Source organism: Lutra lutra, chromosome 3, assembly GCF_902655055.1.
Source record: "Lutra lutra chromosome 3, mLutLut1.2, whole genome shotgun sequence".
NCBI classification, from domain to species: Eukaryota; Metazoa; Chordata; class Mammalia; order Carnivora; family Mustelidae; genus Lutra; species Lutra lutra.
Window position 1 is genome coordinate 27,186,784 of NC_062280.1, and position 23,294 is coordinate 27,210,077.

General features: G+C 52.7%; 1 protein-coding gene across 1 annotated transcript; it reads right to left on the minus strand.

The window, feature by feature from the left end:
- Positions 1–1,279: 1,279 nt before the first annotated feature.
- Positions 1,280–22,010, minus strand: IGFBP5 (insulin like growth factor binding protein 5). The gene is made up of 4 exons (XM_047721428.1): positions 20,897–22,010; positions 7,455–7,684; positions 7,124–7,243; positions 1,280–5,879 (listed from the first exon to the last, which is right to left on the minus strand). The coding sequence occupies exons 1-4, from the start codon at positions 21,228–21,230 to the stop codon at positions 5,748–5,750; spliced, it is 816 nt and encodes a 271-aa protein (XP_047577384.1). The 5' UTR covers positions 21,231–22,010; the 3' UTR covers positions 1,280–5,747.
- Positions 22,011–23,294: the final 1,284 nt, after the last annotated feature.

A 23,294-nucleotide genomic window follows, 5' to 3' on the forward strand; every position in this document is an offset into this window, starting at 1 on the left:
CCTCCCCAGCAGGATGTGGGTGACAGTAGAGTGAGCTGCTGATGGAGAGGCCAGGAACAGTCCTGGGGCAGGCGGTGCCAGGTGGCTGGACCAGCATAGCCTTCCTGAACGCTGTTCTTCCTGAGCCCCCGCATCGATCCCCCTGTAAAGGGAAGTGAGAAGACTCCAGATCCTTTTGTGTACCTCCTAGTGCAAGGTCAAGGGGCCCACTCCATCTTTGCCTTTACTGCTGGGCGCTGGCTGAACGATGGCATGGCTGAAGGGTCTTAGGGAACAGTTTCAGTGACCCCTCAGAAGCATGCATGCCCAGTGATGGGCATGCATGCTTCTTTTTTTTTTTTTTTTTAAGATTTTATTTATTTGACAGAGAGAGAGATCACAAGTAGGCAGAGAGGCAGGCAGAGAGAGAGAGAGAGGGGAGGAAGCAGGCTCCCCACCGAGCAGAGAGCCCGACGAGGGCCTCGATCCCAGGACCCTTGCCAGGCTGGGCTGCTCCCAATTCCTCCACTGGTCATATGCCTCGGATGGGGCGGGGTCCTGGGTTTGGGCTGGGCAGAATGGGGTCACCACCAACTCTGTCTCTGAGCTGGGCCCGATGACTGGGAGGCCCTGTGGGGTGCTGTAAGGGTGGTGGGGGAGGCATAAAGGGCAGTGTGCTGCCGTGTGCCCCACCCATGAAGGGGGCACATGGAGTTTGGAAAGAAGGCGCCCGGGAGGAAGGAAAGGCAGAACGTAGTACAACGGCTGGAAGGTGAAAGAGTCACTAACCGTTTTACAGCTTTCTTCCCCACTGGGCAGGCGGCCAGGGTCTGGGTAGGAGCAGGAGCTAGGGTTCACACTGGCCAGAGGTTCCCAGGCGTTAAGAGCTTAGGAGGCACTAGAAGAAGCAACTGAGGCACATTCTAGAAACGCCTTCCTGAAAATCCTCTCCCAGGAAAGGAGACCCATCATGGGCTAAAGGGTAGATTAAGGCCACTTGACTGAACAGCAAGGGCTGGGATTCAGGTGTGGGGGATGGTAGAGAAAGCAGGCGCGGAGCCTGCATGGGCCCCTCGCTGTCCTAAGCACACTGTGTATGTTAACTCCCCGGACTATTTTGAAAGCATGGAGAGGGGGGCACCCAGGTTTGCGTGGGAGGCGTGGACTGGGGGTTCCCCTTGGCCTTGCCTCTGCCTGGTCTGTTCTCCTTGCCCCTCTGGAGTGTGGCCTGAGTTGACCCCCGCGTGCCTCTCGCCCTTCACCTGCCTTCCCTGGGCCCTTGGAGGACGCTGACGCAGGCTAACTGAATGCATAACTTTATTAAATAAATGCTTTGTCATGACAAAAGACAAAGATCAAGGAGTAACATAAATTATACGTTGAATAAATAGTATACAGCAATCTTCACTTTTTTAATAAAACGTGAGATCCTCTGGCTTTTTTTTTTTTTTTTTTTATTTCCTCAGGTACAAAATGCTAGACAGGAGGCGGGCCCCTCTGCATTCAGGTGATTTTTTTTTTTCTGCTTTTTTTTTTTTCCCCACAAACTGGTTTTATTTGTCAATTTATTTTTTCATCCTTTTTCACCAGTAAAGATTATGAGCATTTATTTAAAAAAAAAGTCTAAAACAAAACAAAGGGAGATAGAATAGAGCTATGATATGTATGTACGTAAGACTAGAGAGCTACAGTAATATGTGTGGTGGTTATTGCTGTCTTCAAAAAAGAAAAAAAAAACCGGTAGGCAACTCGGAATCTGAAGGAATCTTGTCTGACAACTGTCTATCCGTGTGGGCTACTGTGTGGTGGTGATGGCGGGTGGGCGGTGGTGGTGGGAGATTTGAGAGACTCAGGGTGGTGGTGGGGGACCAGAGAAGTTGGGGAGGGGAATGGCACAGGAGGCTGACACTCCCCACCTTCCCTTTCCCTGTCCAGAGAGAGGAGTTAGAGAAGGAGAGTGACAATGGCTAAACGGTAACTCCATTAGAAAACCAAGAAAGTATGTTTATAAAAAGAATCAAAAACTAGGAGAAAAAAAAAGTGGAGAAAAGTGCATACGTCTTGCACTTTAGTGGTTTTAAAAATAAAGACAGTACAATGCCCAGGGGGCTGGCTGGCAAGTCCCCACCCCCTTTGCCACAACTTCTCAAAACTTAGCTTCCTTTCTCTAAAAATGTCCTCTTTGAGCCCAAGGCATGCTTCTCCTTGGCCCTCTAAAGTCCCTCTAAAGTTCCAACCTGCAGTGCAGCCCTCTGGGAGGGGGCAGTGGGAGCTGAACAGATGGAGGGGGGCAGCCCTGGGCCTCCTGGAGAGGGGTGTGGTAGGCATGTGGCTGCCCACAAGCTAGGTAGCGGGTGAGCTGAGGTGGGGCCCACCTCCCCAGAGGAGGCTGACCCTGCAGGATTACCGTGGAGACCACTGAGACGGTGATGGGAAAATGGGTGAGGAGACAGGAGGTAGACCACATGGGGCCTCCTGGGCCTCCCGTCCTCCCCTGTTGGGGTGAGGGGGTTTGAATGTCTCCAGGCCTGTCTATCCAGGCCTGGCTGTCTGAGAAACCTTAGAGTCTCTTCCATCCCGGATGCCCTGCTCTGCCCAGGCGGGAAAGGAAGCTGTGGGAGAAGGAGGGTCAGTCCTGATGAGGCCCTCCTCCATCATCTGGCAGCAGTAGGAATGACAGGTAACTCCCTGCTGGAGTGAGGCCTGAGTCAAAGGCGATGGGAAGAGGCCTACTGCTGGCTGGGTGGGGCAACATTTAGTCTTGAGGCCACAGAAAACTCCAGAGCCTAAGGCCTGGAGTCAAGAAGACCCTTGCTCGGGATCCCGGCTCTCAGCATTTCCCACCAGCCTCCCCTCCCGCCCTGCCCTAGGGATGCTCCATCTTCCTCCATGACTCCCTCCGAAGCCAGGCCTCCCTCTTGGGAGGTTAGTCTTGTCTGTCATGAAGGTCCAGCATCCTCTAGGGCGTGGCTAGCTGAGCAGAGTCATGGCAAGTGCCGGACTCACAGGTTTGGGGGAGTCAGCATGAACTCTGGACACCCGAAGACACTGGTGGGCTTAAACCAGGCCATACTCTTCCCCGCCTTGTGGCTGCTGGCAAAGAGCTGAAGGAAGGGACAGACACCCATTCAGAGTCCAGTAAATAGCAGGGGGGAAAGGAGAGAACCCCTCTCAGGAACAGGTCCAGGTCTTGGGAGGGGTGTGGGATAGGGTATGCAATTCCTGGCTCAGTCGTTTCTTAGGGGGAATGGCACCCCAGTATCCACTTGGCAGATCCCAGTTAGAGGACTGTTCGAGATCCACAGAAAGAATGGGCAAACAGAAGAGTGAAGTGGGAAAGGTTTACAATACTGGCCTAAGACACAGAAATGTGAGTCAGGGGTTTGGGGAGAGTCGTGCAGAGAGATGGGGCACATGGACGCAGCAGGTCAAGTAAGTCCTGGCGGCTGCCAGCCCCATCGGGCCCTTTGTCCTATGACAAGCGACCATCTCTCTTGTCCCAGCCAACTGTCCTATCCGGGGGGTGGGGGGGGTGGCAGCGGCAGGAGACCCCCCCACAAGTTCCGTAGCTGCAAGCTTCCCACCAGCTGAAATCTACTTGCTTCTCTGCTGTCCCTCCTCATGGCCCCAAGTTCGGTGTTGAAGTGGTCTCCATGGCGTCACACCATCAGCAAAGAGCAGAGAGAGCCGTGTTCACAGTGAGGAGGAGTCTCCTTTGCCAGAGTCCAAGCCCCCTTCCCTGGTGGGCTAGCTCCAGCCTCTGAGGACAGCCCTGCGGCTGCTGATTTGTTGAGGAAGTCAGCGGGAACGGGAATTCTCCTGGTTCAGAATCTGGCTGCCACATGCCAGCACCCTTGAGGCCTCCCTTTATCCTGGGCCTTTTTTCCATCCTCCACTCCAGGGAGAAAGCCTGCACTGGCCTGGGGGGGATGAGGAGCTTGAAAGGCTCTGGCCCCAGTCCTTCATTACAGGGAGAAGGTGGCCATCCGAGGGCACAGTCTTGTCCCTCCAAAGGCACGGCTGGCCTGTGCTGATCGTTGCTCCTGGCCAGCGGCTAGGTTCTAGAACCTACCTCATTTCTCTCTGAGGAAATGCACCCCTATTCTCCTCTTTCTGTCCTCTGCAATCCCAAAGGGCTTAGAGGATGGGGACCCAGGAAGTTGCTCTTGGCTTTGTCCCCCTTTCTGCTGCTTTGCTCGAAAGCTGGAAGGGAGCAGTTCTCCCCTCTTCGTCCCTCCGCTCCCTCTTCTCTGGCAGGCACAATCGCTTTTCCATTTCCCTGTATTTAAATCCATTCACTTCCATCCTGCCTGCTGCCATCTCTCATTTCAGTCTCTCTCCCGCTCTGCTGGCTTCAAAATGCAGGTTCTGCCCCTTTGAAAGGAAAAGGCTGGGCAGGACCCATGGGTCAAACCTGGACCTGATGTGTTCCTTTGGTGCAGGGCCCAGAGCCAGCGATTTCCCGAGGGTCTAAAGGCTAACTCGAGTGGGGCTGGGGCTGCGGGGCGCCCCATGGACAGCCCTCATCTACCTGGCTGGGTGCTTCCCATGGACGCACCTGCACCCGGGAGATTGTGAAGGCGTCCAACACTGTGGCCCACTGAGGGCTTGTGTCTGCCGCTCCTGGGAGGCTGGCAAAAACGGCAGTTACGGGTGTGTTAGAAGAATATGGGTTTTCTTGGTTTTCCCAGAATGAGGAAGCTCCTCAGAGTCCCCCAAGGAACTACTTTGAAAAGTTAATGCAAACCTTTCAAGGAAAGGAAAGAAGAAAGCAAAAAAGAAAGAACATAGACGTATATGCCTTACATATGACTATATGGAGCCTCGTAGAGAAGTCTGTACAAGGCCGCCTTGATTTCAGCCTATCCTCCCCCAGAGAGGCCATACTGGTAGTGAATGGAGTGCCACGAGGGGCTGAAAGCACCCGTGTCGGCATGATCTAGTCCCCTTGGAAGAGCAGTCTCTCCATTCGGGGCACGTACTGCTTTCCCAAAGTCCGCACCAGGACTGGAGTATGCATACAGACGTCATCTTTGTGATTCTGCTCCGGAAAACTTATCTATCTAACAGCATTCGGTTAGTCATTTGCTTTGTTTTGAGAGGAATGGAATGCATTTTAGTTTTCATAAGTTTTGGGGAGGGAGAACCCTCTGCTGGGGGAGAGGGGAGCGGGGGCGGGGTCAAGCCATTCAACTTGCTGGCTGGAGGTGGAGACAAGTCGTTTCCTTTCTCTCCTGTGACTAATCCAGACAGGAAAACCTCCAAGGGTGCCATTGAATGCCACACCTGGGGCCGTACCTTCCGGTGCCCAAATGTCTCCCAACTCAGGCCAGGGCTGGACACAACAGGTGGGTCCAGCCATGGTCCTGGGGATCTTTCCTTCCTATCCACATTCTTCTTTCCTTCTTCGAAACTCAGTTTGTCTCCCCATCTCCTCTACACGTTCACTTTCTTCCCTTCTCTCTCTCGTGTTCCTCCTCCCTTCCCCTCCCTGTCCATTCAACTTGCCTCAAAGAGAAAACTATTTTCGGGGGCGGGGGGGGGGTCTCCTTAGCTGTTTGCTTCTCCACTGTTGCCAGTTTGAAAGTTGAGACCTTGTTAGAGATTCCGAGGTCCTCAGTTTCCTCAAATAGATAGATATATGTATGTTTTTTTTTTTTTTTCCCTTAAATGAGATGAAATGAGTGGCGTCCTGGGGTGGAGGGAGGTGCTGTCTGGAGTCGGGGCTGAGGGTGGGAGGGGTAAGGGAAGGACGGGGAGGGGACGCGTCACTCAACGTTGCTGCTGTCGAAGGTGTGGCACTGAAAGTCCCCATCGACATACTCCATGCCTGGCAGCTTCATTCCGTACTTGTCCACGCACCAGCAGATGCCACGTTTGCGGCCACGGGAAGGCTTGCACTGGGGTGGGGAGAGCGATAGGCAGTGAGGATGGCGGTCCCCTGCCGCCCCCTTCCCCGGGGTGGGGGGCTCTGCTCCTGCCTGGCCCTTGTTCTGGCCCTGCTCCTTGTCTTCCCTGTCCCAACCCTCAGGGTTCTGGGATGCCTCCTGCACGGGGGACGGCCCCAGGGGGGATGCTCATTTAGACAGTCTGCCAGTGGCTAGCTCTTACAATCTCCTTTCTGTCCCCCATCCAGGGTCTCCAACTTGGGATTCTCCATAGGGCTACGTGATCTGATGATGATGATGGTGATGGTGCATCATTTCTACAGTACCAGACACTACTTAACACTTCCTGCAGAGTACAGACTGTAAGTGCTTTATAAAGATTAATCCCTAATCTGTCAAAATTACATAAGGACCGCAGGTACAATTATCATTTTGCATGAGAGACTGGAGGCAGAGACATTAAATAACTAGGTAAGGAGGACAAAGCTCAGAAGGGGGAAGCCCAACAATTGACTCAAGGGCATCTGGCTCTTGACCCCCAACTTAGATGAAGGGAACCCATAGGGAGCATCAGGGCCACCTGGGAGGGAAATTGTTAGAAACGCAGAAGTCTCAGAGCCCATCCCTGAAACTCTGGGGTGGGACTCAGCAATCAGTGTTTTGATAAGCTTTCCAGGTGATTCCGATGCTCCAGGAACAGGGAGAACCACTGGCCTAAGGTATTAGTATTACTAATACTATACTAATACTAAGTGTACTAATACTAATACTATACTAATACTAATACTAAGTGTACTAATACTAATACTATACTAATACTAAGTGTACTAATACTAATACTATACTAAGTACTACTGGTTTAACCAACAGCAGTGCTGCCCAAAGGGTAGCCTGGCTGTGAATGGGACGTAAATGATTAGCTGCCTCTGAACATTTGTTTTGCAGTCCTTATCTCTGTGCATGTGTTTATGTGTGTGCTCATCAGAAAACAGTATACATAGCATGTGAATGACACAGTGATAGAAAGTTTCCTTTTTAAGGAATTCACGTTAGTGAGGGGGATCACTAAAACGGAAGCAGACCACAGTACAGGAGGGAGCGGGGAAAGTTCTGAGTGGGGTACTCGCGTGGATATTGGGGGTTCTGGAAACACTATTGTTAACGACAGAAACCGTAAGCATTGAGAGGAAAAGGTTTTCTGGCAAGTGCCGCTTTCAGGAGCCCCCTGAACTTGGGTGCGTGGGACGGGGGCGTACCTGCTTTCTCTTGTAGAATCCTTTGCGGTCACAGTTGGGCAGGTACACAGCGCGAGGCACCATGCGGGGGCTGGCTTTGAGCTCCTGCAGGGAAGCTTCCATGTGTCTACGGCAGGGGCCCTGTGTGAAGACGGTGGGGGTGAGAGATGTGGCAGGAGCTGAGAGGAAAGCATCTCTACATGCAGAATGCATGGCCCAGGGCCCTGGGGGCCAGAGGATATATGGAGAATTTTGTTCCAACTAGTGGCTCCCAAAGATTTCTCCTCTTTGTACCTGTCACGCTCCCTGGGTGTAGGAAGTGTGCAAAGCCTGCAGAGTCCGCGAGACGCACCTGCTCAGATTCTTGTCTCATCTCAGGGGCAGAGATGACCCGGGGATGGGCAGTGTTCTCAGCACCCCCCACAAACTTGGACTGGGTCAGCTTCTTTCTGCGGTCCTTCTTCACGGCCTCAGCCTTCAGCTCGGAGATGCGGGTATGCTTGGGCCGGAAGATCTTGGGCGAGTAGGTCTCCTCTGCCATCTCGGAGGTGGTCGGTTCCTCATGCTCATGGGAGTCTCTCTCTGCAGGGGAAGGGGGCAGAGGGTCAGTCTCTGGGGCAGAGCCTGAGGCTTGGAGGGTGTCTGCCCTCCAGGAGCTTCCCTGACTGGGGGGAAGCAGAAGTAGGATGGAAGAGTCAGCACTCGTCCAAGAGCTGGGACGTTGGTCGCATGATTGGAGTCCAGTGGAGCAAAGCTAGGAAGACTTTGCGGGGTTGAAAAGACCAGGCTGATCAAAGAGGGCGGGTCAGACAGGAGGGAGAGGGGACATGCTGGGGGCAGGAAGGGGATAGTGGGAGGGAAGGGGCCCCTGGGGGCGCTCAGGCACTGGTGAGGGTCTTGCTTACCGAGGGGCTGGCTAGGTAGCCGGGCAGTGGCTGGGGTGGCCCAGAAGGGCACCAGGTGGAGATGCAGGCTGATGGAGGAAGAGAGGTGACAGCCCAGTTGGACAGGAGGTGATGTCTATCCCCAAGTGGGGTCTTCATGCTTCCAGGACTGTTGGATTTTGGGAAACCAGGAGCAGGAGGGTCCTTGGGGTCCAGACTAGCAGGGTGGTGGGGAGCATCACGGCGAGGAGGGGACCTGAGAGAGCCGGACATGTGGGTCTGGCAGGGGTGCAGTGCAGGTGGGTGGGGGACCTGGAACCCCAAGGCTCTGCTCTGGCTCAGGGCTGGGTCTGTGTTCTGGGCCCTGGGAGGCTGAACATAATTCAGCTCCAGGCCAAGAGAGGTGGACAGCTGGCTGGGACTAGAGCAGTTATATATAGGACAGACTTGGTGACAGTCTATACTTAGCTGACTTATGACCTTTAAAGAAATAGGACTTTGTTCATTTATTTGTTGATCTGATAATTCCAGCCCCTGGCCTTTTCTCCATCCACAGACTTCTAGTACATTCTTATCTCGCGGGCACCCTTCTCTGGGGCTCCCTTTCCCTTCTCGGCTCCTTGACCCTGCCAGCCTCGGCAGACCCAGAGTGAGGAGGGCTCCACTGCTCTTTCCAGGTGGGCAGGATGTGGCCAGGATGCCCACAGTGAGACTGGGTGTAAGGTGGGCCAGGCAGGGGTGTGGCGGCCTATCTTCACTGCCTCTTTTGTTTTCACATTTTAGAAAGAGAAGAATAGGGCTCTGGAGTGACCCCGAATAACTTGGATGAGATGAAGGAAAATCCTCTCCTCCACCCGCCTCACTATCACCGGGCTCTCCAGGAACCACGGTGACAAGGCCCTGGAATGGAGAATAGAAGGAGAGGGATCCAAGGAAGGAGGGAGAGGAGATGCACAGGGAAGGAGAATCTTGGTGAGAAGACACTGTTTTGTGCCCCCAGGGGCAGGAACCCTCTCTCCAGGGGAAGTGCCAGGTGTGGGTTAAGGGAGATGTGTGGGGATCTGGCCTAACCAGGTCCGGACGGCAGGTGGCAGGAAACCCCTGAGCACCTGTTTGTCTCTTGGCTTGGGATTTGTCAAACTTAATTGAATAGGTATCCGGTCTTTAAGGCCCTGGCAGAGGCGTTCCCCCGCCCTGAAGCAGCCCCCAGAGGTCTGCAGAGTTTTGGGCGGTTAGCTGATTTGGATCTTTCTCCACAGAGGAGGAAGGGAAGTAGTCACCGGAGAGGGAGATGATGGGGAGAGAGCAAACGGCAAAGCAATGGGCGGGCTTTCTCTGAGCAAAATTCAGTGCCAGGTCCCCATCCCCCACTTTTGGTCTTTCTGTCCTTTTCCCACCTTGGCTTGACTCTGTGTTACGACCCTACAAACCTGCTGTGATTGTTCACCAGCACGGCGATGTGCCTGGTAGGCAGAGGAGAGCCTTCTAGGGTTAGCTAAAGGAGGGATGTTTGGAGTGAAGCAACTTTCCTTGATTGTGGGACAAGCTAGCATGGGGTGGCGTGCAGAGGGGAGCAGAGCCTGCTTGGGGGACTCTGGACAAACCGAAAGAAAGGGCTCTGTGACCTAGTACATAGGCCCAAATCCAAGGCTCAGGTCTCGGGGAGAGGTGCGTGGAGAGGAAAAGCTGACTGTGGCTCAGAAGGGTGGCTGAGCCTATCTTGCTGGGTGATCTGAGATGCCTCACTCAACCTCTCTGGGCATCACCAAGCATCCTGACCCTGAAAAAGCGGATGGCCATTGGTAGGAGAGAGGACAAGAGATGGTTGCCACTGAAAGGTGGGGGGGCATTCTGGGGGTGCATGGTCACGCCCTTTCCCTAATCGAGATTGTAAGCAGATGAAGTGAGGGAAGACGGGTGGGAGGGCCGGGAGCTGACCAGCACCTGTGAGAGGGCTGGACGGCAATTCTAGAGGCTGCTTCAGCTGAGGCTGGAGGGCCAGTAAATTGTCCTCAGGGGCACCTGCGTGGCTGGGCTCTAGGGGTTCCCTCTTCCACCGGGAGATCCCAGGAAGGTGCTTACTCCCAGTGGCAGACAGTACCAGCTCCTGGAATCCTTTCGCTAGACCGGTAGGTCCATCTCGCTGTGTCCAAGCAGGAACAAGGACATGAATGTGTCTCAGAGTACTCTTTCTAGTTCTTAAAGACATCTGGTCAGAGGGTGTCATGCCCTCCGCCACCAGATGTGATGCCACCTTTCACGGGCTTCTCTCTCTGACCTTAGTGGACGTGGATGGAGGCATGCTAGCTCACTGCACACCGTGTACTGACAGCTCTTCTCAAGACCCTCCCTCTTCTAGGACCTTTTCTAAGAAATGCTGTGAGCTGCCCTTAACCTTGATTCACTCTTCCTGGGAGGAGGATGGGGCTGTTCACAGGGGCTCAGTGAACTTGGGAGCAAATTTCTTTGACCTTAGTCTTTTCTCTGAAACTGTTCTGGCCTTGGGGCTAAGCACATGTTGATACTGGAAAACGGTGTTGATTCCCATATGTTCTTGTATGTTCCTTAAGGAACTCAAAGCACTTCTGCAAACCCTCTCTCCTTTCCTAGGGTCACAGAGGTAGGGTTCCTGAGGGCATGCCCTCCCCAGTTCACAGGCTTTTTGGCTGCTTCTGAAGGTCAGGCTTAAAGTTTTCATGTGCCTCCCGGTTTTGGTGCCACGTGACCCTGTGGGACCTGTTACACAGAGAGCAGGACAGTGGAGTAGCAAAGATACTCATCAGGGTTTTGTGGTCCCCTGCAGGCGCAGAGACCACAGAAATGTAGCAAAACCCCATGCAGAGCTACGGAGATTAAAAGGCTGGAAAGTAAGACCAGAGTTGGAATGCCAGAGCCTGCGAGCCCTACTCAGCAGCTTCTGGCCAAGTCATAAATAGGCTTTCAGTTTGGGCAGGGTTTACGTTTTAGATAAGACAAGCAGGCACACGTAGATAGGTGGCTCCTGTGATCTTTCATCGAGAGAAAATGGACCAAGGTTGCAGAGGGGATTTAGGTGGATGAAAGGGAGGACTTCCTGGTGAAGTTGCCCTGCCCTTGAACAGCAAGGGAAGTTGTAAGTGCAGGAGGCTCTGGAGGCTGTTCCACAAGCAGGCCAATACCTCTCATGGCCAGTAGATGGCGGAGTAGACTGATGGCCACGCAACACGTCCCCAGTGCTGGTTTCTGGGGACTGCAAGCAATTTTCAGATCTGGGACTTATGTGCTGCCCTCCCCGGCTTCTCTGACAGCTACCCCAATCCTCTCCTTCTGTGTATCTGCAGCACGCATTTCAGGAGTCAGGGGGATGGATGGGTGAGGACTGGAAAAAACCCACATACAAGGAGGGTGAGGGCAGGTATGAGAGCTGGAGGCTCAAGGGGGGACAAGGCAGACCTGTGCCTAGCCCCATGCTGCTTCTCTAATCTGTAGCTGAAAAGTAATCCGGGGTAGAAGAGAGACCTGTCTGGGGTCCCCCCTTCCCACCTCTAGATGTCATTTTGAAAGGATTCTGCAGCAGATGGAAAATATGTAATGCTCAGTATTGTTTCCTCCTGCAAGGATAGCAGAGGCATGACCTGTGAATTTCTTGATCTCATCTGAAGACCACGGAAGCGAGGGCTACCACATTGTCCTGATGGTTGCCTTTCAGGTGGGTTCTGAGTCTGGTCTGCCTTCCAGCCAGCTCTCTGATGGGCCCTGCCCCTGCCATGTCGGGGTGGCCAGCTCAGCCCCTCCTTCATTCATAAGGCACTCCCGGGTCACGCTGCTGCACCAGCCTCCACGGAGGCACACACAGGTACACAGTCCTTCCTCTGGCAACGCGAACACCTGCTTGAGGACTACGCCATCTCCCTGTCCCAGCAAACACAGAGGGTGTCTGCTGTAGGCCCTGCTGCTATGGACCTGGAGACCTCCTAGGGTGAGCAGTGCCACTCACACCAGAGTGTACCATGCCTGTTTCCCACTCAAGCTCTCTCGCGGGGGCCGGCTGGCGCGCCAGCAGACGCAGGCACATGCTCTTAAGAAGCCTTTTGATACCATCCTGCTCTCCAGTCCGGCGATGGACTGGAGCGATGTTGGGGACCTTGCTGCCCTCTGCCGTCTAACCCTCCATCCTGGAACTCTTAGTCATTCCCTAGCACCATGAACGCCTGGTCCAGGGCTCGTGGTAGTTTCCCACTCTATCTTAACCTCATCATTGAACTCCAGAGAACTCTGGGTGGCCCAGATACTGCAACGTTGCTTACGGAAATTGAAGAAACCAAGGCGTACTCAGAATTCACATTTCAGGAGGAATGTAGGGCTTTGCCAGGCCACCTGGACCTGGGGAGAGGAAAGTCTCTTTTTCTAGCCAGGAGACAAGATGGGTTTGCCCAGAATCTCTCTACAAGGAATGAAAAGGGGAGCTGGGTTTCCTCCGGCTTTCATTCTAACTCCTTTGGTGGAATTTAAACAGTAAACTTCTTAAGGGTGGAGCTTTGTCATCTATCTTTTTCTCTCCATTGTATGGTATTCAGTATATAATCTTTAAATGGGGAGATGCACAGATTTCCTGGAGTGGTAAAGAGAAGTGGGTCTAGAAGCGCGCCTGTAACATGAGCTCGGGCATGCCACAGTTCCGTGGATGCCTCGAGAGGTCACCTCGCTCATGCTCTGGCCTGTAAGCTTGTAGCTGCTGCAGAGGGAGCCAAGAAGCAGAGGAACATGTCTCGGGGGATGGGAACAAGCCGGGGCTCCCCTGGGTTTACAGGGCTTCTTTGATCTAAGGTTGTGCTATCCATGACAGTACTCACTAGCCACATGTGGCCACTTAAATGAATAAATATTAAATCAAATTACAAATTTAGCTCCTCAGTTGCTCTATCCACTTTTCAAGGACCCATGACCACAGTGGAGAGTGGCTGCTGCGTTGGCAGAGCAGATAGAGGGCATTTTCCTCCCTGCAGAGAGTCCCATTGGACAGCTGGTCAGAGGGCACTGATCCACGCCAGGCTGTGGCTAGATGCTCTGCAACCCCTCCCCACTTTGCCCTGTTTCCCCGCCAACCTCCATCCTCCAGCTTTTTGCTAGGACATGAAGCTTACGGGGGAATGATGGATCAGCCGCTCACTGTTTAAAAAACTGTGAGATGTGTTCCAGTCTCCTGAAGTCTGACCGTTTCCCAGCTGTGCATGCCAAATGAATCAATGACACTGTGTGTGCATGCCTTTGCATAAAGAGTGCAGGCACAGGGAGGGGCTGCTGAGCCTTCCAGGGGAACTACAGTGTGCCTCCTCCTAGCCATTCCATCCCTGGCCAGTGTCTGCCTTGCTCCGATCTCTCTTGGAAGACACTGTTTTCTTTTCCTCTGTGGTCAGTAACAGACTTGCATGTTCTGGGCTCTTTTTAACATGAATTACGGGCTGAGAAGGAAAGGAGCGCTGTCTTTTCAAGAGGAAAACAAACCCAAACAACCGTGATCCCAAGGAACAGTTGCAAAAAGACACTGGAGGAGAAATTTGACTTGGGGTGAATGGCAGAGGCGGGGAGCAGGTTCAGAGCCTCAGTGACTAGACAAGGAGGACAACGGGCTTACCCTGCTGAGATCCTTTCCAGCCTTCACTCTGTTTCAGTCCAGGGAAACTAAGGGACTTAGATGCTCTAGACCAATATGAAGTTGGCCAATGTGGGTATGTAACATCTCTATCCTAAACAGAGAAATAGAGACACCAGATAGCCTGGTGGGTGAACAGTCTGAAGAGTCGGACTGCCAGAAAGTGTGACTGTCAGCCCCAGGCGAGAGCAACCAGTCCTCACTGGGAGAACTCCCTCCGAAGCATCCCCCTGTCTAATGGCATTCCTTCATGGTGCATCAAGGCACCATGTTTCCTTCCAAAAGATGCAGAGAGAAGAGGTGACCAGCTGCCCTTGATGGCATAGATAGCTGCTGTCAAGTTGGTGACACTCCCCAGGACGAAAGGCTGGGGTCTCACCCACACATCTCTCACTGTCTTGGGAACAGAGGTACAGAAAGGATCCGCCTCAACTTTCTTCCCTATGGCCAAAGGAGGGTGGAGGGCGGAGACTCCAGTACACGATTTCTTGATCTCTGGGAGACAGGTGGTGATACATTTACACACATGAGAAATACACACTTACATACAACGTCCTAGATGAGTATCTCTGGCTGGGTTTCTCTAGAACTGGGAAAGGTATAGCACGCTCATTGGAAACGTTTCTATCTAATCAGAAGGGAATGGAGGGGCTAGGTGCAAAGCAGCCATTCAGAGGAGAGGAAAAGGAAGCACTTGGCCATTTCTCTGACCTGGCTACACTTCCACTCATGACTCACCACAGTCCATTCAGAACATTACAGTTAGGCAGCCACCTTCCTTGAGAATGGTCCTGGATGACCAGAAGGGGGTGGCAGGGAGCAGGCAGCCAGAACCCTCCCCAGTCCCCCTAAGAAAAGAGAGCTGCTGCGGGTTAAACAAGAGTCCTGTGGTATCTGGCAACCCAGATTCAGACTCTTCCTTTTGGACTCTTTGGGGCAGGAGGGGAGAACGGAGATGTTACTTCCCTTCTCAGGTTGGGGGCAGGGGCACTTGCTGGTGGCGTCTAGACTTTCCAGTTGGGTAGGCTACTAGCCACATGTGGCCATTCAAGCTTGAAATGTGGCTAGTGGGGTTGAATTTAAAAATTTATTTCATTTAGGGGAGCCTGGGTGGGTCAGTCCGCTGAGCGTCCAACTCTTGATTTTGGCTCAGGTCATGATGTCAGGGTCCTGGGATGGAGCCCCGAGTCAGGCTCCCACATGATGTGGATCCTGCTTAAGATTCTCTCTCTCCTCCGTCTGCCCCCAATTCAAAGAAAAATTATTTCATCAAAATTAATTTAAATTTAAAAACTAATACTCAGTGTGGTTATTGGAAACTTTTTGAGTGTGTCTGGAAGGACTCAGGTGTATGAATCCAGTTCCTCAACTGTAAATTGTATGAAACTTAAATATACAGAAACTTAAATATACAGTATTTTTAATGCAAAGTTTGTGTCCAAATTCAGACATGCTGTAAATGCAAACTACACCTCCAATTTCAAAGACTGCATATGGAAGAAAGAATGTAAAATATCTCATTGTAACTGCTTGAGTGTATGTAGATATGATAATATCTTGGAAACATGGAATTAAAATAGTATGGTTAAAATGAATTTCACCTGTTTCTTTTTGCCTTTTTAAAAAAATGTCTGACTAGAAAATTTGAAATTACATGTGTGACTTGTACTGGACTTCAACTGGCCAGTGCTGCTCTTAAGGGTCTGGGACGAGGGTCCTCTTCAGTGGGGTGACAAAGAGAACGTGGAGACCAGTCAGCTCAGCTGTGATGGGACAACCCGAATGGTTCAGGATAACTAGGGCCCAACTCATCTGTGGGGACCAGCAGAGGTCAAAGGTCGCCAGGTTCTGAGTACAAATTTGGTCTGGGCCTTGCCTCAGGTTTTGGCAAGGGAAGGCCCATGTCTGATGGTTGAGGTGGAGGGACGAGAAATGAGGTAACTAATCTCTTTATATTTAAACTCCACTGGGGTGCACCTGGCAGGTCTAACCTATTGGGAAGAGGACCTTAACCTATCTGCTTTCTCCTTTGGATTCTTACGAATTCTCTCTGCCATTCCTCAGATCCATCTGAAGCCCCCAGCTGTAATCAGGAGGCCTGTCTCCCTTCTCCTTTGGAAGGATGGCTGACATCCCTGCCTTTGTTCACAAACCCGGTGATTTTCTTGCTCTCTTCCTTAGGGGCTCTTGGGGGCAGTGTTTTTCTCTTCCCACTCCTACCCCCTGGAGCTCGGGTCTCCTCGTCCTGCTTGCCTGCCTCCATGAAAGGCCTATGCTGGTGGGGGCTGGTTGCCATGGGAAGTTGGCTGCTTCTGGGCCATGTTCTCCTTCTGCACGGTGGGCCAGTGAGGGCCTGCCTGCCTTCCCACATCAGGAGAGAGCTCCCTGCAGTTCAGCAAAGGAAGTTGAGTCCATGGACCCAAAGTCTGGGCTCAGCACTGTCCCTTTCCACCCTCCTTGTCCCCACCCCTCACTAAACAACTGGCCTAGGCCAGTCTTGCTTCCAAGACTATGGAGGAAAAGGGAGGCAACAGAGTATGATTGAAAATAGAAAGGGTGTTGTGTTCTCCACTTTGGGGCTATGTCACTTCTTCCCTTAAAAGACAGCACTCTCCCCCAGTTCGTCTTCACAACCCCTACTATAGGAAGACAAGTATTGTGCCATATTTGCTGAAGGCCTTGTGGCACGTTAGGCAGGGCTCCAGCAAGAGCCCAACTGACAAGTGACTCTGTACCCTCCACCTCAGTGTTCTCATCTGTAAAACCATCACTTTGAGTGCTATATGATCTGTGGGTTCTCTCCAGCATTAACACTCTTGGATCAATACCTAGACCATTCCTGGGGAGACACTAGGACTGAGCTGAGCCAAGTGTCCAGGTAAAAAAAGACACTTTGTCTCTCACTGAGGTTTTCAGTAGCTCCTCTGGATTTATATATATGTATATATAAAAGGCATCATAATAGAAATCATGGAAAGAAATGGAACCGGAAACACAAGTGGGAGATCTTCTGGATATGGGGCAGTGGGGAGTAGAAGCTTAGAACCAGCTTCCTTGTTTATTTCCTTATTTATTTTTGCAAATATGCAATAAATCTCATTGTTTTGGAAAACACATCCAGATTGCCATTTAAGGATGCTCTCTGGGGACTGGAACTTTTGGATCAGCATAGTAAAAATGCAAAACAAAAACTCAGACAAAACCCCTCCAAATTGCCTCCTCGTCTCTCACCACATCCACCCTCCCCCTTCACTTCTGCTCCCTGTTGGTCCCTCACTGGTACCTGGTCTGTTTATGGAGTTCTTCCAGTTTCTGGGTGCAGTGGGCTTGGAATGTGTGCATCCCTTCTCCGAAGTATCTATGTTCGATGCATTAAATAACCCAAAGTTTCAAAGGCATTGCTCAGGTACAAAGTAAAAACTACAGATAAAAATCACCTTCCTTTCCTGCTAGCCATCTCCCCCTCCTGTGCCCCCCCCCCCCACCCCTTATTAAGGGGCCCAGGGCTTCTGTTGGGATTCCTGCTCCCATGCCCTTTGCTGTAACCCTCATAGTGACCTCTGCCTCCTAGGTCAGCCTGGTCCTCCCTCTGCAGCTGCAAACCCACCTGTCTGCTCAAATCCAACCCAAGCCCCAGCACTGACTGGCAGCTGCTCCAACTTAAAATCCAAGTCCCCAAGGAATGCCATGGAGCTAGGGGAAGGAGAAGGGGGGGGGGAGAGTGAGAGGGAGGAAGAAGAAAAGAGAAATATGGTAGAAAATGAGCTCTCACTGTGGCCAACTGTCCTTGCCCTTCCAGTCTGAGCTGACACAGCAGAAAGAGGGGGCGGGAGGCAAGAAAAGTCAAGTTAAAAGCACCATCTCTGTCTTCCCCGCTCCCACTTTGGTTGGCTCAGGACACAGCCAGCCTCTCAAAGCCTTATTTCAAAGGGAGGGTGTGCGGGTGGGAAAGAAATTTGGCTCCTTTGGTTTTCCATGATCTTGTTCAACTGAGACACAAATCTGGCCAATAAACCTAACTCCAGGGCTTGACTTCAACATGGCATTTGGACCAGGCTTGGAGAGGATGCCAGGGTGATGGACGCCAAACATCTCAGAGAAGCAAAGACCGAATTTATTTTTACTTAGGTAATATTTTTTCGTTCCTAGATCATATTATCTGTCCTCTCTCTCTTATTTCTCAATGACAGAACTGAAACTCAGAACCCATTTCTCCCTGTAACCCAAGCTTAATGTCTCACGCGCTCAGGAGAGATCTCCCAGAACGGGGCAAGTATGTATTTCGCCCTCTTGCCCAGAAAACCACAAGGGTCCTTCTCCAAACAATGCCCAAGCAAAGCCGGGTGCTTCCTTGGCTGGACCCAGCTCACCCATATTTATTGAGCTTGGATCAATAAATAGCTCCCGTCTCCCGCCTCCCTCCAGCCTCACGCACACTGCTCTCTGTTTCTATATCTATCTTTGCCCCAGAACTGGCCAAAATAAAATGCAGGGCCCAGTGTGCTCTCAGCACCCAATTCCCGGGCAGAGCAGACTCGCTCTCGCGTTGCTTAGCAACGCGCCCAGCAAAACACCAGTCTGGGCCCGCCCGCCCTCAGCTCTTCCTCCCAGCAGCTTTGGCTGCCTGCCAGCTCGCTCTCCTCAGCTCCCTGTTTCGGATTCTGGAAATGCTCAGTTTCTTTTGGTCAAAAAAAGATATGTATCTATATCCATATCTTTCTTCTTTTATGCATATATCTTTTGACTTAGGTGTGCGCATATATATGCATATCCTCTCTTATCTGTATGGCAACCGCAGGAGAGAGAAGCAAAGCCAACTTCTCACTGATGACTTTGGTAAGGAGACATGGTAGTAGGGTGTTGAGGAGCAGAATTTTTGGTCAAGGGAGCGGACACTCTCCTCCCTCTCTCTGGTCATTTCCTTCTCTTTATGAACCCTCTCTGCACCATCTCCAACTTTTGGGGGACCCACTCAACAGTTTTCGAGTTGAAAGGCTCGAGCCAGGATCTCCTACTACCATACTATCTTCCGGGAGGAAGGGGTCAGCTCCTGTTGCCATCCTGTAACAGGCACCTGCCAAAGAAGGGTGGAGTTCCAAGAAAGTCTGGGGTGGGGAGGGGAGGCACCTTGAAGGTGGGGGTTGAAGAATGGGCGGCAGAGAAGTCTAAAGGGCATCTTGCTTGGGACAAAAACCGATGTGTGTGTGTGTGTGTGTGTTACGTTGAACTGGAAAGTTGGATGATGAGCCAATTTGCTCTTCCAAGCAATTGCGCGCGCGCGCGCGCCCCTTGCGCGCACACCCTCCACACCAACCACATCACACCAACCACACGGTTGGGCAAATAAAAGCGGGGCCAGAATGCGGCTGAGTGATACCCTGCATACTTTCGACGTGACCGGATTATTACCCAGAGCGCTCGCTTCCTAGTCAGTAAATCGATTCATGCCTTTTCTCCGCCCGTCCCCCCGACCCCGTCCCCTCCCCCACCCCGCCTACCCCCCTCCTCCGCCACCGCCCGGTGCTAAGCTCTTCCAAATCCACATCCCCGAAGATGAGGGCGGCCAGGACCGCCTTCGAAAAGTGGCTCTTAATAAAAATAACTCCACAAACCGGCCTCTAGGGCCTCCGGGGCCTGCGCGTCGCACTCTGCTCCTTTTTGGCAGGCTGCAGTCTGGAGGACCACTGCCTCTCGAAAAGTGGGGGGCGGCTGAGGGCGACAGGCAAACCCTGCAAGCTTTGTGGGGAATCCAGGCTGAACCCAGGAAAGTTCTCCTGCCCCTTCTCAAGCGCTGACGCACTCTTACCCCGCGCGATAGTGTGCAGCTTGTAGTTACGAAAACTCATATTGGGGTGCCCTAATGGACGGGATGGGAGGGAAAAAAAGGGCTTCGCTCCAGTGGGAAACTACACAGAGCAAACATTATTTAGCTAAGTCTTAAGCCCTTTTGGGGAGGATTAATAACCAGATTGACGTTTCAGAGCCCAGATTTTCGTGTAGAACTCATTAGACTTAAAAAAAAAAAAAGTGAGATCAGGTAAATCCAAAGGAGCCACATTTTAAGGAAGGAGTGGGGGCAGAACTGTTCTGATCAGAACAAGTAGCTCTGTTAACTTTTTAAACCTTCGACTCCAGACGCAGAGAATTTGGGGGCGGGGCCACTCGGGGGCGGGGCTACTTGGAGGCGGAGGGGAGGCTCCCGGAGCGCGGCTTTTCGGTCTCCGCCCAGTTGATTTTGCATTCTGTGTTTCCAGGGCCCCTCTAGCATTTACACCACACCCACTTGTGATCCAGTTTGAAAGACTGAGGTGGTGGGGGGTGGGGGGTGAGATTAGCACTGGCGGGGAAGTTGCGATGTCTGAGTTCTATATCCCTTCTTGCCCCTATATCCACCTTTCTTCCTAGGTAAATCTGAACTGGGGCGGGGAAAAAGGAATTAGATTCAGGGACCAACACTCAACAGGGGAACAGAAATCCTTCTTTCCTATTCCTCTCAGCCCCCCCTCCCCCCTCCCCGCAGCCGCCGAGCGTGCTAAAGTAATTTTATCCTTCCCGGAAGGAAAAAAGGCATTTGGCATTTTAAGATGTTTTACCGTATGCCACAAACAATCACACCAGTCACGAGCGATGGGTGTGCACGTGGGAGGGGCATAAAAGCCCCCACCCTTAAGGCGTTAGCTTTCAAGCGTTTCTGCGTGTGTGTGAGCGCGCGAGTGGGTGTCGGGATAGAGGGGAAGAAACGCCAGTACGGACTGGTAGGGGGCAGGGGCTGGAAGGGACAAAGGTGGAATCACCACAGAAGACCGGTAACGCCTCTCTCTCCAGGTTCCCAGTTGAAGCAATATTTTAACAAAGAGATTTTTTTTTTCAAGTTTAGAAAAAAACCCGTATTGGGTAGGTGGGTAGGTGCGTGGAGGAGGGAGCTGATACAGGAACACGCACCTTCTGAGACTGGAAATTGAGTACGTGGGGGTTTGGACCTGGAGACCGAATGCCCTCAGAGCCAGTATTCAGAAGGAGGGGGAGGAGGTGGGTGGGGAAGGGTGGGGGTAGGGGCGAGGAGAAGGAGCGAAAGCTGCGAGAGGCACGGGTAAGAAAGCAGCCCGGGGTAGCTGGATCCGTCAGGCTCTAATTCCGAGGTGCAAGGACCCTCCCCGCCCTCCTCCCGGGCTACACCCCGGCTCCAAGCCACTTGCTGGCCCAAGCGCGCGGGGCCAGCCTGCCCTGTGTCCCCCTGCCGTGCGCCGCGTAACTGACTGGCACACTGAGCGCGCTCACCGATCTTGGCTTGCTCGCGGTAGCTCTTTTCGTTGAGGCAAACCCCGCGGCCGTGCAGCAGGGCGTGCAGCGGCTTCTCCTCGTCCTGCCGGGGGAGGCAGCGCAGCCCCTGGGCGCAGCGCTCAGTGTAGACGCCGCACGACTGCCCCTCGGCCAGGGCGCAAGTCATGCAGCAACCGCAGCCCGGCTCTTTGACCAGCTCGCAGCCCAGGGGGCTGGGGGGGCACATGGAGAGGGCTTTCTCGTCGCAGGGCTCGCAGTGCACGAAGGAGCCCAGGCCCTGGGCCGGCCCCGCACAGGAGGCCAGCAGCAGGAGGACCGCGGTGAGCACCATCTTCTCCGAGTCTTCCTCTTTACCTTGGGGCGGGACACGAGAGCGAGCGTGTAGGGAGAGAGGGGCTAAGAGGGCGCCCGGAGAAATTAAAAAAAATTTTTTTCTGGCAGGTAGAGCAGGTGCCCTCCCCCAGACAATTGCAAAACGTAGGGAGAGATGGAAGGCTGAGGTGCCTGCCGGCAAGTCCCAACTGCAAGGATTAAAGGACTTGCAACAGGTTGGGGGGAAAAGAGCCGCGCCAGGTGCACGCGGAGGGAGTGGAAGCCGGAGAAACAACCCCCGCCCCCCAGCCAGACCCGCTCAGAATTACAGGGAGGGAAAAAGCCAAAAATTGTTCACCCCAAAGCAACCACCGGAATAATGAGCTCGGAGGCTGTGGAGAAGGGAGTGGGGGTGGGGGGGAGAAAAATGGGGCTGTCTGCAAAAATTTTGTTTAAAGTCTAAAATGCACCCTGCTCCTTTCTAACCTGCAGCTGCCTGCAGCGCGCGGCTGCCGGGGAACAGGTAAGCGGCGGCTGCGGTGTCCGCGAGAGTGGGGGAAAATGTCGAAATCAAGAAAAAAAAAAAAAAAGGCCCAAATCCCAAACCCTAACACCTCTTTGCTCCCACTCTGCCACCACCTCTTCGAAATTTGCAGGTTCTCCGAGAAGCTCGAAGAAGGGTGCAAACGGAAGAGGGGTAATTAAAAGGAGCAAGAAAAGAGAAGGAAATCCCACACCGATTTGCCCCTTTCCTAGCTCTTTTCCCCGGCAGAAGTTTCCAAAGAGACTGCGGGCTCCGGTGGAGCAGGCGCTTTTAAATAGACGGCCCCTGGCCTCCAGCCAGTTTGTAGCTGCTATTTGAGCTCCCCAACACCCAACCCAGGCGAGGATGCCAAGGAGCTTTGCAGTACAAACTCACACGGGGTGGGGGTGGGGAGAGGCCTTCTAGACACACGGGGGCTCCCCTGAGCTCCCGGAACAGTGCCCCCCTCCCCCCAGTGTAAGAAAGGGGGTTGGGGGACAGAGCTGGGCTGCCTACGAGGGGGGGGGGGAGTGCGAGTATAAGGGAGAATTGGAGGAGCTGGTGGACACAATGAAGACTAACTCGGTCTCCCCCTCCCTCCCACCCCTTAACTAGCCAAGGCCCAGGCTGCAGGGAGAAGCATTTTCTTATTAGCCAAGTGGATATATACAGTGCCCAAGAAATTCTTCCCAAGCTTTGGGAAATGGCTGTCTGCTGGTGTCTAAGTTACTGTGTGAGAGGGGTGTGTGTGTGTGTGTGTGTGTGTGTGTGTGTGTGTGTTTGAAGGGGAGTGTTAGTGTAGGATGGCCAGCTGAGGGTAGTGAGCTGAATTAAAAAGAAAGGGGGAAAAAAAAAGAAAAGCAAAATTGGATTTTCCCCTCTAAAAGCCCAGGAAAGGGGATTTAATTAAGAGCATTTCTCCTGCCCCTGGAGTGCGGAGTGACTGTCTTTGGTCATATGATAAAGAGGTGGCTACTTTCCTTCAGCTCCATTGTTGGCCCAGGGAGGTTTTGTGTGTGTGTGTGTGTGTGTGTGTGTGTGTGTGTGTGTGTGTGTACACGCACACACGTCTGCGCACTTGCTCAAGCTTTTGGGTATCTGTGTTGTGTATACTTGTGGGAAGGGATACTCATTCAACAGCATTGTAGGGAGCAGTAAGTTTCAGATACTAGTGCTTCCCAGAAGATGCTAAGTCTGAAAATCTTGCCTGGTGACCTAAGGTATCCTGGTGTGGGGTTTTGGGATGGAAGAAAGGCAGATTGGGGTGATACCTTCCCTTCACATTGGTTTACTGGAGCATTTCTACTGGGTAGGGCCACATCTCTGGAGGGAGTGGGTGACAGACCAGAGGCGCACCTTGTTATAAGGCTAACTGGCACGCACAGGTACATCTCAGGACTGAGAGCTGACAGGGCCGTGGGACTTGTTCTGAAGAGATCCTGACCAGGGACATCACTATTCTATTTGAAACCTCAGGCAACCTCTTCAAACACTATTGGGTCCCTGCTTTCCTTAGTGAAACAGAATGAAAGCTAAAGTCTTAAAGGAAGGAAGGTGGTG